The sequence below is a fragment of the Stegastes partitus genome, unplaced genomic scaffold, assembly GCF_000690725.1.
Source record: "Stegastes partitus isolate 25-593 unplaced genomic scaffold, Stegastes_partitus-1.0.2 Scaffold56, whole genome shotgun sequence".
NCBI lineage: Eukaryota > Metazoa > Chordata > Actinopteri > Pomacentridae > Stegastes > Stegastes partitus.
This window is the reverse complement of record NW_007577787.1, coordinates 621,684-638,092: the sequence shown is the minus strand read 5'-3', so window position 1 is coordinate 638,092 and position 16,409 is coordinate 621,684. Positions and strand designations below refer to the sequence as shown.

Below are 16,409 nucleotides of genomic sequence, written 5' to 3'. Positions count from 1 at the left end.
GCTGCAGCTCAAGTCCACCAGCTCACCCATGACTCCGCTCAATGTGCAACTAATGCACGCTACACAACAGTAACTTGTAACACTGGAGTAACTCAGTCACACATCTTAGAACTGGAAACGGATTCTGAAGAGAGAGAATGATATGGAAAGCCCCGCCGTAAAGTTGACAGGGATGGTTTGTTAAGTCTGTTCCATATAAAACCTCCCCAGAAGTCTGGATCCATTTTTTGGAGACAGTTTCAAGGTAAATAATGCGCGACCACAGCATGGAGTGCTTATTTCACTCATGATGTGGCTTTTGTCTCATATATAAAAGAAAAAAAAAGCTTGTAGAAAAAAAAACTCTATTTTCAGCAGTGGGGCCCTTTAAGGACAAATATCCAGATAGAACCTAGTTTATGACTTTGTAGTAAAATAGTACTGCTCTTGTGGAAAAGTGGTAGCCCTGGCAGCAGAAATCCTCCACTGGAAGAACTTTCCACTACACTTTCGAAGCATGAAACAGTTTCATTTAAAGTAAATCAGCTTCTTTTTTAGATACTGCGTGATGAAGCAGCCCCACAGACACAACATGTTTCTGAATGTATGTTACCTGCAACAGATGTTCAGAACAAAGAGCCTTACAAAAACTTCAAGGAGTCCTGCTGGTTCCTACAAGAAGAGGTTGAGCAAGTTAATGACTCTCTCTCCCTCCCGTTAGTGTACACAGTCCTTATGGCTGTCTATCCGTGATGCTGGTTCATTTATCTTTGTCCGTGCCACCACCACCACCACCCCCCATCCACCTCATTAATCATCAGTGCCCTCTGAAAGAACAACTCAAACGCACCCCGAGGTTTGATTGATCTGCTGTTGATTCTGCAACAGGCTCATTGTCCTTAAAAGTGACACTGGCATGATGACGACCAGCGGCAACACTGCATCCCTCCTGCTGCAGGACTGAGGTCTGCTGAAAGCATCCCACAGATTTTAACTAATTAGATCATAAAACAAGCGCAAAGCAACATGCTGCAGACAAAACGAGGACGAAGCGTGACAGCGCCGACAATTTTGCAGAGGCAGTGATGCAACGATTTCGCAAATGAACACTTTTTGAAACAAGGATGCTGTCCTGACATTTCAAAATTCCCCCCACTGTGTAAAAATCTACCCAACTATTGTGTGGAATGAAACCAAGCAGGCTTGGAGAAGGTTAAAGCCCCAGTAAACACAGCAGTGAAAAGAACTGAACTGGCTCTTTGTAAGTGCTCATTGGTACCTCTTTTGTCCTGCCTCTGGTCTTGGTTTTCTTCTGATTGAGTTTCCATGGTTGTTTTTCTTCCATCCAGCAAAAATGCTTTCTTTCAGCAAATTCTCTCTTCCTTTCTCCCCCCCGTACTTCTCTCCTCTCTTGCTCCCTCTTTCGCTCGCTCTCCTTCCCGCATGTCTCTGCTCTCCCCCCCCCACCTCTCTCTCTCTCTTTGCTCTCGCCTCCACGTTCGATCTTTTCATCTCGTCCTGCCTCACAGAGGAAACCCTTCCACTGTACATTACAGTTTCTTTCCTCTTTCTCAGTGGGGACTTTATTGAGATTAGTGAGCACCACGGTGAACCAGTGAATTTACTCTGTTTGCACTGACTGTTTTGGGATTAAGTTTGCAGGTAGACAAATAAAACTGTCCTTCCTGTCTTAGAAACTCAGGTAGCACCATGAATAGCAATCTGGAGAAAGCTGCCTGGTGGGAGCAGGGGAACTAGGGACCTCTACTTTATCTGCGGGTGAAAACCACACCATGCTGGAGCAGAAAGCCCATAGGCACACAATCACCTTTGTCTATTTCTCATCTGACCACAGCACTAGACAGGGATTGGGGGGGGTTTGTGTGCGTGCTGTGGTGTTGCGGTGTGGTCGAGGGTGAGCCCTTCATCTTCTGATTCGCACCATATGCCCTCTGCTCCTGCAGCATACATTAGCAACCTCTGACCGCTGTCTCCCCTCCATCTGGTGGTTTCTAAATCATAAAGAGGAAACATGAAAGGAAGGCACATCTACATTTCCTAAACAGCGTCCTCGGGGCTGATGGAGACAACAAAGGAAACGGCATGTGAAAATGGGAGAAACAGAGAAACCGCAAGGGCCAAAAGAAAAAAAAAAAAAAAGTAAACTTTTAAGAGGGGTAAAGGAGCTGATAGGAGCGTAGTGATAAGAGCCAAGAGGATGATAGAATGTGAAACAACTTGTTAAAAATAACAGAGACAGGGGAAGATGATTGATGAGAAGTGACCGGAGAAACAGGCAGCGAGGGAGACAGGAGAAGAAGATCTTGGCTGTGTTTGTTTGGCAACAGCAGGCCGGGGAGCCCCAGGGGCATGCTAATGAGAGAAAGGCCTTTCAGCGGAGGGGGGTGGAGGAGGGAGCCCTGCTGGAGTGGAGCTGGAGTGGGGTCTTCTCACGGATACCAGACCTCAGAGAGGAGGGGGGATCAGCAGGGGAGGAGAGCCTCAGGGGTCAGGGAAGTGAACTTAGCGGGGATCCCACAACAACAAATGCAGCACTAATCTTGAAAGTTTTTTTTTTTTTTTACCATCAGCCCTGTAAAAAAAAGCCAGGAGAGCCGACATCTTCCTTGTGAAGTTGGCCATATGTAGAGGTGATGGTTGTCTGAACTCTATTTGTGTGTTTACCCCCAAATTCAGCTGTGATCTCCACATTAAATGCACTCGGAGATCAAGCGTCAAATGAGGCAGGTTACGCACCGGACCGAATGTCATCACACGGAACCACACAAGACATTTCATGTTACTGAGCTCACCAAATATCAAAAGCGATCCAGTGACCCATCTGCAAACCTTTAAGAGCGCATGGACAACAAAATGTTTATTGCGCTCGTGTGAAAGGAAACTCAAAACATGTGATCAAGCCTGGTCAAAAAAAAAGAAAAAAGAAAAAGTGTTTTTGTACTTAGTTTTAATGTATTCTCAATTCTAGTACCAAAAAAAAAAACATGTGGTTTTGATTGAAAATAATTACAAATGTACCCTGTGAACAAAAGTTATGTTTTTTGGCTTAGACATCACGCCAGTAAAAATGTTGCTTTTCTGGTCTTCTTCTAAAGCAAATAAACAGAGAAGTGCCAAATATGCTGCATCTAAGCGCATGTATTAACCACACAGTCTATTATAATCCTTCTTAGAAAAGTCACAAGTTGCAAGGGAGGGAAAAAAAGAGCGACAGTAAAAGTCAAAAATAGAAACTGAGCATGCATGGTATTTATTTACAAATATGTTTCCTGATTTTGGTCTTTGGGGAATATGCTTGTTGGGCCACGAGGGATTTTTTTTTTGTCGTTGCAATACTGATAGTAAAAAGGGCTGAACGGCAACACGTTCGCACAGATCCATGAAGACAATCGGCTTTATATTGAACATAAGCGTGACAGTAAGTCTAACTTTGCTCCGAGCTCATGCAGCCGATTGGACACAAGACGTTGTAGTGATCGTGCAGCAGACATGCAAGAAAGGTGTAACTGTACTTTGACATGAGAAGTGAGCTGTGAAGTGGTTTTCACATTATGCTACCACCTGATTGATTGCTATCAGAATAAATGTTGATTAGTGGAGCTTTAATAGCAATTGGAAAGTATTACGTAAAAGCACTCAATGAGTTGTGAGAGCCAAGTGAAGAAAAAAAAAAGAGCAAAACACTGATTGGTCTCAGCTTTACCGAAAATCACTGACAGACTGAGTGGCTGTGGGAATAATCTTGGAGGCAAAGCCCCGAGTCCTGCATGCTCAGATTCAGCATTGAGACAGCGCCACTCCCCTACTTGAGGACACAATCTGAATGATGATGAAGCCTCATACAAATGAAGGAGGCTTCATTGTGGGTCAACCTTTCACGCTGTGAGACTGGGGGCCCTGAATACTCCTCAGTGTTCGGTCACCCGTGAAGACCTGCACCCTGCTCGGCTCGCCAACTGGAGGAAGGAGTTCTCAGGGAACGGGGTCCGTGCCCAGACCCGAGCACCACTTTACGCCCACTAACAGCCTGAGAAAGCGGGCCCGCTACTACAGAACAGAGGTGGACATGGGCGTGTGGAGGAGACCGTGTGAGGAATGAGTCATTGTGAAGGTCTGGTGAAAGGGAGACCAAAACAGAAACTGATCATCTAAGTAACCCTGAACATTTCTGCTGCGATCATGGGAAAAAAAAAAAAAAATACTTTCCCCATCTTGGAGCTTGAGAAGTCTTGTAAACATTGTTATGGCAATTTGTTGCTGCGAGTCTCAGTCCTACGTGCTGTAGAGGCATCACTGACCTAGTTTTATATGCAGGCCCTCTTCATAGGTCAATCTGTATGTCTCCCTCCGTGTTTGGCATCAATCCAGGTTATTGATTGGTTTACAGAAGCATCGTACCACAAACCCATTATACAGATCCATTCATTTGTTTGCTGACCCATTTTCTGAAAGCACTACAAATGACTTTGGCTGAACAGTTCAGCACACGATTTGTTGAAATCAAAGCCTCCAACTCACCCTGAAAATGCAGCTACTACGGCCATATGGTGATTAAACATAGCATACCATGATGAAAAAATGAGAAAGTGCTCACGTTACTATGGAAAGAATGAATATACTAACAGTCCTCATTCATTATAGTGCAGAGTGAGGGGGGGAACCACAGTAGGATGACTTATAATGAGCCTCGTGCTTCCTTTTGGCCCCGACAAAAAGCTATAAACTAAGAAAACGCTTAGCGTCACCGTGTATGTAGCAGAAAAAAAGAAATCAGAGGACTTTAAGGTTAAAAGGCATTCAATTCTTTAATGATGTCAAGAAAAGGTTGAGGTTTTTCAACCTTCTGCATGAACCTGAGGATCCCAAGATGTTTTACTTTATCTTGTGCTTACCAAGAAATGATTATTTTCTTTATCAATTACTCTTTATTCTATTTCCCAGTCTCAAGGTCTGTAAATGTCAAAAATGGTAGACCAAGCTGATTTGTCTGACCACCAGCTCAAAAGTTCCTTTAAACACAATGTCTGGAACTCAAACACACCCTGCAATCTCCTGTGAAACACTGACCTGACTGATCTATCTGACAACGTTTAAAATGGTCATCTTACCAGACGTCGTTGAAATTGAGATTTAATTTGTGGACCTTACGAACACAGGACCTCGTCTCTGTAACCGGCCAACATCAAACCTCAAAAACAAAATCAACCCTTGCATTATTTTGCGGTGCAAACGGATCAACTCATTGTTCCTCACGCTGAAGAATTCCACCACAAGAAGAAAGCTAACTCAAGCGCACTGAACTTCCTGCAGCACGGTAGCGAAAATCCAACTCCGCTATTCGATTTCAACCGCTTCTAATAGAGACATACATTATGTCTTGGCGTTTCCGTCATTGTACAATTTCCAGATTTATTTTTCTCTGACCGGTGTTATTATGAGAGTTCGACCAAACAATGCCCAGGGTATCTGACTCAGCACTTCTCTAATTGCATGTTTGTGCTGCTATCGTGTTAGGTCTGGAAGCGGACCAGCGCTCAGGGATGCCTGGCAGTCGTGTTTTTCCTCTAAAAATGACTTCACAACCCTCACTCTCTGGCACCTCCAACAGCCACTGTGGTTTTGGCCTTGGCGTGTTTCAGAGAAAGCAAGACACACAGATGCTTCGTATTATATATTCCTTACAGCGCACGGTGCCTTGGATGCTGCCACCACGGCTTGGCTGGACGGAATGCAATTGCTGTATCAAAATCCTGAAGCTAAAGAATTTCATAATTTCAGTCTGGAGTCAAAAGAGCAAACGAGCGCCAGGAAACAGACACATAAACCTACAAGAGAGTGAAAAAGGAGAGCGATACGACGTGTTTATAGTAGCTGCACTCCGCCGCCCCCACCGTGCAGGCCGCAAACTTCCATTTTCGAGAAAAGTAAAGGTCTGTAATTGTTTGTTTCTCTTTCAGTGTGTACTAAATATTTTAATGATGCCTCTCGTCTGGAAGAGGCTTTGGTGCCTTTTGCGGTTTGCCACGCTCAGATTATGGAGCCATTCAACCAGCAAGAGGGTTCTGCAAGAAAACACCTCTCCATTATCCAGTTAGAATAATGCTACATAATAACCTCTTGTCTTTTCAATCAATATTGTGATCATGCTTTTTCCCAAGAAGCAGAGATTACTACGAATACCCAGCCTAACCTGAAAAGTCTTCTGTGAGAAAAATTAGGAGGTGTAATACAGATGATGGGATAACAACACCCGCTTAGCAATTTGCCGTGCAATTGCTGTTGCCACTCTGCGCTGAGGTGGCACACTGTGATTTTGCCAAAGTGAATGTTCCTCATTCTTTTGGATGCTTGAGATCCTCATTCTTTTGAGAGCAGCTAAAAAATGGTGTTACACACTGACATCCTTGTTCCTTTTTTTATTAATTTGCACTTTAACATCCAGCACAAATGAAACCAAGTTAACAAAACCAGATTAGAAATGTGTTTCTGGCTACATAATGGCAAGAAAAGGTAGTTGTATATGTAAGTCACACATAACACAGAGGTACTTTGAAATGGTTTTTACAGGCAAAAGAAAAGAAATATAAAGAAAATTCAAGCAAAATTCATTTAGATAGACCAAACAGGAATAAAAAGGACAAAATGACACACAGTACATGAAGTTAAACATAAATACGAATAAACGAAACGTGAAATAGGGAATGTAAGTCCAGTATTTACTCCACTTTTAGCTACATTTTTGGTCTCCACCAGCTCTTGAGAAAAATGTCTTGCTGTGTAGCTGCCAAATGTTCAAATCCCAACTTTGTCCGTTTGTTGTTTGGTGCTTGGAATGTCACCAAAACAATGAGACTCAATAAAAGGCTAATTTTTTTGTATGTGTGTCACCACAATATGAGCAATGTCTTTCCAGTACAAGTAGCCATGCAATAAACAGCTATCAAATTACATTTTACAGCTGCTTTTTATATGTTCTTCGTGCCCTTTGAGTCATAGCTAGTAAGATGTGGTTGTTTTTCTAATCTGATTAGGTCTGTCTGCCCTCGCTTAACTGCAAACTGGACCCACCTTACAGTCGCTTTCTACATCCAGCACCTCCAAAAGCCATTTGAAATATATGACGGTCCATTTAACCGCACTGAGATTAGAATAAATCCCGCTGGACTTTCCCTTAATCCTTTAAATACAAAATCTATCACTGTAAGCAATTTTATATTTAGCTCAGCACAAGTGACCACTGAGTTACTCAAGTAACTAGACGGCTGTACATTTACGTATATTGTTGGTTTTATTTTGTATGACAGACGTACATATTATGTGGTGGCTGATTTTTATGAATATTCTACTAACAAATGAAGGAAAATGCACCTACAGGTACTTTTTATTACTGACTAGCAGTGGGAATAAACAGAAAAATCTGCTTCTGTGACAATTATCATGAAGGTCCATGAATTAATTTATGACTTATCCGTCAGACATGCGTGCAAAATGCTGAAGCACATAAAATTTAGCATATGATTTCAATGGGATCTTTGTGAGGAAAACCTGGACTTGTCACGTCAGGAGGCACAGAAGTGGCGTGAAAACGACAGATTTTCCGATTTGATGCTTCAAACCCCATATGTCCACCTTAAACTGAGGATCCTCGCAGCTCAAACGTTCTCACACTCCAGCTGCTTGAATGGCAAACAACACGGGGGCCGGAGACTTTCATTTTCCTACTTGTTGCATGAGTGCATGAGCATGTGAACGCACACACAATAGAGACATAATGAAGCACCGAGACACGGAGACAGCAGACAAGACTCTCCGGCTAATCTTGGGGTTTGCTTCCCATGAGCAGCCCCCCGACCCTCCCCTGAGTCTCCCCCAGCTGCTGGGATCTCTTTCTCTGCGTCACTCCCGTCGGTCCTATTGTCCCCCCCCCCGCCTCACGCTGCCAACCTCTCACCCCTGACCCGAGACTTCACCCTTTTCAAACCCCCCCTTATGAGACGGAGCCTCCTCTTTTCAGTCGGTCGGACCCCTCAGTGTCAGGATTCGCCGTCAGCGCTATGACAACAGAGCAGCCAACACGCAGATCACTTTAATGCCATTGTTGCACGCAGCTCCTCCCGTGTCTCAAAGCCTCCGCATCCTGGGGCTGGATCCTGGAAGGACGTGAGAGGTGATCGTAACCTGAACCTGACACTTCCACCCCCCCACAGAGACGCGTCTGTCCCTTAGTTTCATAGTTTAAGTGCTTAACAATGAGTGGCGAAATACAGTGCATGGCAGGAAAAGGATGGAAGCCAGTGACGGGTCTATACTCTACCCAGGCTGACCTCTCTGAGAGTGGGTCAATCCATTACTTTATTGCTTTAAGCACTGATAGGCAGCTCTCTAACAGCAGAGGCTGTAATAACTTGTCCATCAAACTGGACGCTGCAAAGCATCGACGGTGCCAAGTGGAACCCATTTAGGGCACCATCTGATGTGATGCAGCCTCTTATCAGTGTCTAAACATCGATGTATTCTGTGAATTATGTCTCCATAGATGGAAATAGATGATGCATGCTGCACACCAAATAAAAACCTGCTCGTAAATCACTATTTTCTGCTTGCAGGGGGCAGACTCCTTTGAGATTTCAAAGAGAATAAAAATGAGGTGCATAAAATTACCTTATTACTTGACATACCATTACAACTTTTTTCAGAGATCTGCAGCTTTCCTTCACTTTCAGTCACTCACATGGCTTACATCCTATTCAAACTACTACAGCAAACAGTACATGGAGCTACAGGGTACAGTGTCAGATGGCATGGGAACACTTCTGAATACAAGACACATTATGCACAAATCAAATCCTTCACACGCACTTGTTCTGTACATTACAGATGCTCTGCTCCTCCCCAACATTACTTTTCCCTCTTCAGCCGTGGCCGCTCCATTGTTACAGTATTGTTTTCCCATACAGTAGAGGCCAAAAGCTAAGATGACTTATGAGACCTCTCAGTGGTGCAGCTATAATATTCATACAGCTAACTGATCTCTCCTCTGTTCTGCGTGTGGTTACGAGGTCAAGCTGTTTTTCAGACAGAAACATCTGGGATTTCCTCTCCCCTGAAGCTGCTAGCTGGTATTTTTCTCCCTATCCCCGTAGTAAACCTACAGTGAGCGACACAAAAGCCTTAAACAACTATGAAATGTGCGAATGGTAAAAACATCACACGTTACTGAATCCAGAGCCACATCTTTCAAGTTGACTATTTTCTAGCATTCAGCAATTTAGTTAAATTCAAATCCATCTTCTCAAAGCCCAAAACGGTGTGTGTCTGTGAAGCAAACAGCCTCCCCAAACATTCTCCCCGAGCTATTGGGTTTCCTGCAGCTGTCGCTTTATAAAAGCTCAGCTATTGCAGATTTTCATCTGCTTGGCAGAAGTGCCTCTTCCTGCCTATCAAGCCTTTCTCTGGAGGATAATAACCAGACAATGCAAACTCTCACTTGGAAACCTTGGTCAGGAAAATGTCTCCTGGCAGGAGGGAATGACTCCTCAAACTATCACATGTGGCACCGCATCACGACAACATGAGCAGAGAGGAGTCATGTGCTTTTCCTGCATCGTAGATAAGGAACACAAGTTTTGAGGAAACATCTCTACAAAATTTGCTTTTGTGACAGTTTTGTCATTTTTTTAAAAAACTTTGTATAATATCTTAAATAGGATTTTACACATAATTCTGAGTAAAGAGGCGAAGAAACAGCCATAAAGGGTTACATGGGTATTCATTTAAATTCCTGCTTAATTCATCCCAAGCGTAGCATTTGGCTGCATCCCAGTGGTCCCAGGCTGTCTGGCACGGCTCTTCATATGGTGAACATTTCTCATTGGTGTGCTGGGGTACCCCAGATGCTTTTGTCTTACGGTTGTTTAGCAGCTGCGTAAAAGCGCTGAGGACAAAGACCTATCTGTGGAGGGTTGAATACACTCAGTGGGCACACAGCCAACAGCTCAATCCTATAGGCTCCCACAGTTGAAAAGCAGACTAATGCATTCTGCTCTCACTTCTGACAGATGATCTTACAGGGAAATTAGCTAGAGGCTGCTTTATTTCTTCTCAGTTCACTTAAGTAGTTTCACATCTGAACTGTGGTCACATCGAGCTCTGAAATAATTTTCTATATAAGTTTTTTAAATTTAGAAACAATACATGCACTGTGTGGGTTTTTTTTTCTTGTAATATGTCGTGTTGAAAGCACCAGCAAGCTTAGCTGGCACACCTCATCACTCTGTTGGTGATGATAAAGTGTTGAAAAACATTCACAAAATTAACATCTGTGACAGCTCCTAAAAGTTTCTGAAGGGAAATTCAAAAGCCTAGATCTGGATTTATTGCTTTATAGCATCTTTGCTGGTTAATGAGACTAAAAAAAATCGATTTGAGCAAATGGGAAGGAGGTAAAGCTCAGGTAGAACAAGAAGGAAGCAAGTACTGCTTAGCTAACTGACTACAGGAAGCTGAGACCATCCATAGTCTTAATAAAGGAGTCACATTTATTATAAACTGTTTCGAAAAGTTGGTCGCTGGCAAATCTGCAAACGGATGTCCTGAAAGCACATTTTTGATACCTGTTCCAAACGTCCACACTCAGTGGTAGGTGACAGCTCTGCCTATGTTCATGTTCACCTAAACTGCATTCTGAAAATCTCAAATTTAAGGGAAACAACTTTTTTTCTTGATTGCATTTAATCACGTCATATCACAAGTTCATTTCTAATCAACTACAACAGCTACTTTACTTTAACTTCTTTATTAGCCAATCAATCATATATTCAGTGTTGCAGGACTCGTCACCCAGGTAACCCAGAAAATGGAGGAGAAGCTTCAAATATCTCATAAAAGGGTCACATTTTCACTCACAACCATGACTTTTTCACTTTTCTTGGCACCTAAACTCATGGAAACTTTGTGTCTCTTTCAAACTAAATATATTTTCTACAACATCTTGGCCAAATCTTTCGAGAAGATATGTTTCTTTCAAAAAAAAACAAAAACAAAGACATGAGAATGCAGCGAAGTTGTAGAGGAATGTAAATTATTGAGAGACAGAGCTGCATCTGGAACATCTGCATGAAAACAACTCAAGAGACTGGTGTGGGATGTGCTGTTTCAGCTACTGATTAGACCTGGAACGCAATCAAGAAAGTCCAGTTTGAGTAACACATCAGCAGGTTTGAAAATTTCAGCCTGGAAAAAGTTGAGTCAGGTTCAACTTTTTTTTTTTTAACTCCACAACTCTTTTTTTTTTTTTGGCATGATCCCTGTGCTTTGCTCCTCCTCATTGAAATGCACAGTGAGACTGCTGAAGTCGCTCCGAATGCGACCTCCAGCTTCGGCATTTAACCCTTCACTGGTCAACTCTAATCCCTCTGGCTCGTATCCTGTCCTCCACAGACCTGATGCATCATCTAAGCACAGGTTTCTATGCTGTGGTTTCATGTAGAGCCATCTCATTCTTCATTTGTCTTCTTACCCACAGCTCATTTTACCATATTGACTATTTAATCCCCTGCTCAGGTGACATGGAGAAAGTGCATCAAAGTAAATGCATGTGTTTTTTAGGTGCAGAATGAGACTGTGGTATGATCGTGCCAAATACTGTAGAGAGGCGGAATGCCTGCTGGATCAACCAGTAAATGTTCATCAGCTGCAGCGTCTCTTTGCTTCCCTCCCCTCCCCAACCCATTATTTCCAATAGGCCTTCTGGAACAATCCTCTGACTGTGAACAAAACACTGAAACAGATTGCTACTCCACTGGCAAATATCACCTCTGCACCCTGCATACGTGCACTGATGCCGACGTGATGTAAAACGGAAGGAAAAAACTGAACTGCATTCACTAGTTTAGCTTTGATAATCACGGATGCGTTTCTGTAGTCCTGCAGGAAACATAAAGGCCAGATTGTATCCTCGGCATATTTTGCCTGACACCAGAGTTCAGCTGCTTATGCATATCTAAAAAGCCGTGTTTTACTGCATATAGGGAGTATTTTCAGATATTCAAATGCCATCCTGTGTCTGTCATGTGGCGGAGCCGCTGTGACGTCTCTCAGACAAGGGTGAACTTACACACACACACACAAAGACACACTTGCGTCCCTTCTGTTCAGCTGTGAATAGGCTTTTAGCGAAAGTGATGGCCAAGGCACATGCTTGAACAAGCATCCCCACTCAGGAACTTCTATTCCTATCATTTCATGTCACAATACTCAATGGCTCTCTTTGTTGTCAGAGGAGTTATTAGCTCAACAAATTAACATGACGGCTCTGGCAGACCTGGCTGGAGGGAAACAAAAAAGAAAAAAAAAAAATGCAAAGGCAGTGGAAAGCAGTGGAGATGAGAGAAGACCCAGAGTGAGAGCGAGGGAAAGGATGGGGATTTCAGAGGAAACAAAGTAGAGCAGGAAGAGGAGCAGGAGATGAATGAAGTCCTGATTGAACTAAAGGGTTTTTCTTATTTAGAGCTGCACAGTTGGGAAAAAAGTACTGTATGGGCCTCATCTGCTGTACAATTACCGAAGATGCTCAGTCACATGCTATGCCAAATGGAAAGAAGCCCAGAAATCATGTAACTATGACAGCAACTACCTCATTATGGAGGATATTCACTGTAATTAATGATTGCAAACCAAAGAGGAAAAGCAATTTAGGAATTATTGATGGTGACATAAAAATGTGGGATCAGTCGTAAAAGGTTAACAAATTCTTTATGTGGACACAGGAAACCCAAGGAAGGCATCTTTTTGGAGTTAACGGGGGAATGTTTGGATTGACGCAAACAAACACAAAACAGTAAAGTTCAATTTTGCTCTCAGCGGCCTTTGAACATCCCCACAGTGACTCATCCTCACAGTCTTGTGCTTTTCCTTCGCATGTCTTGGGAACAGAAGCATGCACATATGACCCATGGTTTGCCTCTGAGCAGAATAGCCATGAGTCAACGAAAAGCAGGGGGGAAATTATCTGACTCTCTGTTATTGCTCTGCCATTAGCTGACAAGTTGTTGATTCCAAAAGAGTGCAAAAACACCCTCCGCTGGCACAGCATTAGCAGTCATGGGTCTTTCCTCCCCTCAGACTCAGGATGCGGGGTCACGGCGCATACAGTTCACCACGCGAGTCTGTGACACTGATCAGCGCTGATGTGTAATCAGACACTTTCCAGACATCCTAGCTCGGATGAGAGCAGGAATGCACAGCATCAAGGAGCGCAAGACGGGCCAACACCTTGGAGACAGCGTGTTTGGGGATCATCAGAGGACACGATCGATCAGATTTTCACTTGAAATCTTCACTCATAGCCACAAAACTGTTTTAATGCCTGCAAACGTACAGTAGCAAACTATGAGATGAGCCACAAGACTAAAAATATGCGTTTAATTAAAGACACAGTCGTAACTGTCAGCTGTGATTATCTCTCCTTTCCTTGATTTACTCAAAGACTGTAACCTTTGGATCTGGTTTGCGTTCAACCTTGATGAACTTTTCCACGAAGACCACCACGCTGAATTCAAAACACTCCAACGAGAAGGTTCATGACTTTCCATAAGGGAAAACAGTCCTTTTCTGCCATCAAAGATCCGAGAAGAACAGATACACCGTTCACAGTCGTGTCCATAATTCGCTGGATCTGATTAGCTGGATCTCCTGTCGTAAATGTTAAGCACATAATTAAATTGTATCCTTGAAACTTAAGAAAAAAAAAAAGGGCTAATTTCCGCACTGTTCTAAGCTGTTTTTCCAAGTGTGTCCTGATCGGTGCCAACAAGTTCAGAGGAAAATTTTTAAAAAGGAATCTTTGTTTATGTTTGACATTTTTGCTCTCTATAGCTGGAGGGCTTCAATCTGCAGCAATAAACTTACTAGGCTAAAATAAGTATGATCATCACATGCAAGAGGGAAAATTTATCATCTTCAGGCCAGCGCTTTCTTCTCTAAATTATCAGCAGAACTGAAACCACAATTTTCTCCACCGTGTTTAGTTATCAAAGGGGCCAAACACCAGCAACTTGACGAGACATTTGTGGAGAATGACTTGCTCTCTCCCTCAAAACTGAGTTCAATGGACTGAAGCCACGTTATCCTCCCACAGCCTTCGCCCGGGCCAATGCGCTGTTAAATCGTTCGGGGGCAAGGACGGAGGAGAATCTCTCTGAAAAACATGCGGCCCCTCGGTGAGGTGAAGGCTGCCATAAAATCAAATCAGACATAAGTTATGCAACTGAATGACATCTTAACTTCACGGCGCCACACACACAAAATCAGCTCCACGATATCCTGTTTATTTTGGGCTGGACTTGCTTCATGCACACAGTTAATCCATTTTTTTCTGTTTTCAAAGCATTTTTTTCACACGAAACACAGCAAATCACAGCCCAGCAGTGTGATATCCATTCCTCTGATACAACAAAAGGAGACCTTTACAGCAGCTAACAAGTCTCCAAATTAATCTCCCGCTGCACACAACAGTCTATACTATTATTTTTTTTTCCTCCTAAAAGGGCCATAGAGAATATTTGAATATTAAATGGAAGCTTTTGCAAAGTGGACAATGCACAAGGGTTGATTGCCACGCAGAGTAATATCCTCTATGAGACAGAGAATGAGGGTCTGTGGGGAATTAGTTCACAGGGCATCCGCTATGAAACTTGCAATTCAGTGAACTTCTCTCTCTACATTAAGAGCCACTGAAGTCGCACAAAGGAGCAGCTCCAAATTAGGAGCACAAAGGCGCTTCTGTGAGAGCTTCAGAGCGAATTAATGAGCATTGATACACATTCTCACAGTGTTCTTCCCCTGGCCTCAGCTGCACCGTGGCAAACAAGACAAGCTATTAAATACTGCCCAAACTCAATTTAATAGCTCAAAAAAAATGATTATAAAATCAATTAATGCCATTTTACAGTTTAAAATCCAGTCCAGTGCAGGATGAGAGAAGTTTTTTTTTTCCTATGTGTGCCAACTCATCTGGTTCACAGGATTTGAGTCAAGTTAGTGAGAAGTTACTAAACATCCATGGCATGAGCACCTCATTCCTCCTGCAAATCCCCCACCCCCAAGGTTTTTGGAGCACAGATGGCCAACACTTGGGACTGATTTAAAGATGGGACAGTCTGAACAACTCAGCCCTTCAGATAAAAATTACGAGCTCTGGCATGAGCTCCAGCCACGCTGACAAATGCTGCTTCTAGTAACTGTGAATCATTCTTTACCAGCAATGACAACCTTTCACCTGCACGACAATCAAAATCAAACAATGCAACGTGATCAATCAGTGCTGATTAATACTGATCAATAAGGGTTGATAATGAAGGGCGTGGTCAATTGAAAACAGGTTTTGATCGAGTCCCTCTGAGAGCTGTGGAGGCAGCAAGTTGATCTGGACTTAACACCTCCACAGACTCGCACAGAGTTGACTGCAGGAATCCTGATAATCTCTCTAATCGCTTTCCTCAGGTTGCTTCAGCAGTCTGCTCTAATGCCGACTCTCATGAAACCGGGTCAGGTAAACAGTCTGCAAAAAACTCCCTCGTAGCACAAAACAAAAGTTCACTCCTGCTCAGTTTACTTTGAAAACAAGCGGCGCGCCCCGAAAGTTGGAGCGCAGTACGGAGCCGTGCTGTCAGCGCGCACGAAGCGACACTTAAATCCGTCTTACAGGCTACAGGAACGTCTTGTTGGTTGAACTTACCCATTTTCTTTTCTTGCAACTTTCCCCCTAAAGCGTCCGAAGTTTGGCGATCGGCTGAAAGTTGAGCCCCAGCTACACTGATGTTGCGTCCTGGGATGCACACTGGCCGCCTGGCTGCTCCGACACTCAACGCTGCGTCCCTGTGGAGACGGCCGAGCTGACGTCACCACAGAGGGGGATTATACTGATGGGAGGACGGAGTTCTCTCAGCTCTTCCTCCCCCCCACCCACCAACACCTCCTCCTCCACCTCCTCAGCCCTCATCAAGAAAGTTTTTCAGGTTATTTTTCGTGAGCAGCATTATCTTATTCCTGCAGTCCCGTGCGTAAAGACGCGCTGGGACTATCTTACCCATTGTTATGAGGTTGATAGAATACTCTTCGATCAGACTTGTGGATAAAGTGCTATCAGGTCAGCTGAGTCAAACTGACAACAGACTGATGAGACACATTGTCACAAGTCAGGGATCATTATATGAGCTCTGCAGAGTCAGGAGTCCTTTTGGCACCAGTTTGTGCCGGTCACGTTTTAAAATTATTACTGTTAATCATTTGTTGTTCAGAAAATCTATGAAAACCTCTAAGGTTGTTGAACCAACTGTTTTTATGAAGGTATTTTTCAGAGTCTTGATCCCTACTACAAAAACCCATGCATTGAATAATACAGATTTTCA

At 43.4% G+C, this 16,409-nt stretch overlaps 1 protein-coding gene across 2 annotated transcripts in view; it reads right to left on the bottom strand.

Annotated features, from left to right (window-relative positions):
* gpm6bb (glycoprotein M6Bb) overlaps positions 1 to 15,884 on the bottom strand; it is a 31,501-nt gene extending 15,617 nt beyond the window's left edge. For both annotated transcript variants that reach the window (XM_008275642.1, XM_008275643.1), the window contains exon 1: positions 15,737 to 15,884. In XM_008275642.1, the coding sequence (XP_008273864.1) occupies positions 15,737 to 15,740 (4 nt within the window). In that variant the 5' untranslated portion in view covers positions 15,741 to 15,884. The remainder of the gene's footprint in view (positions 1 to 15,736) is intronic.
* Between the last annotated feature and the right edge of the window lie 525 nt (positions 15,885 to 16,409).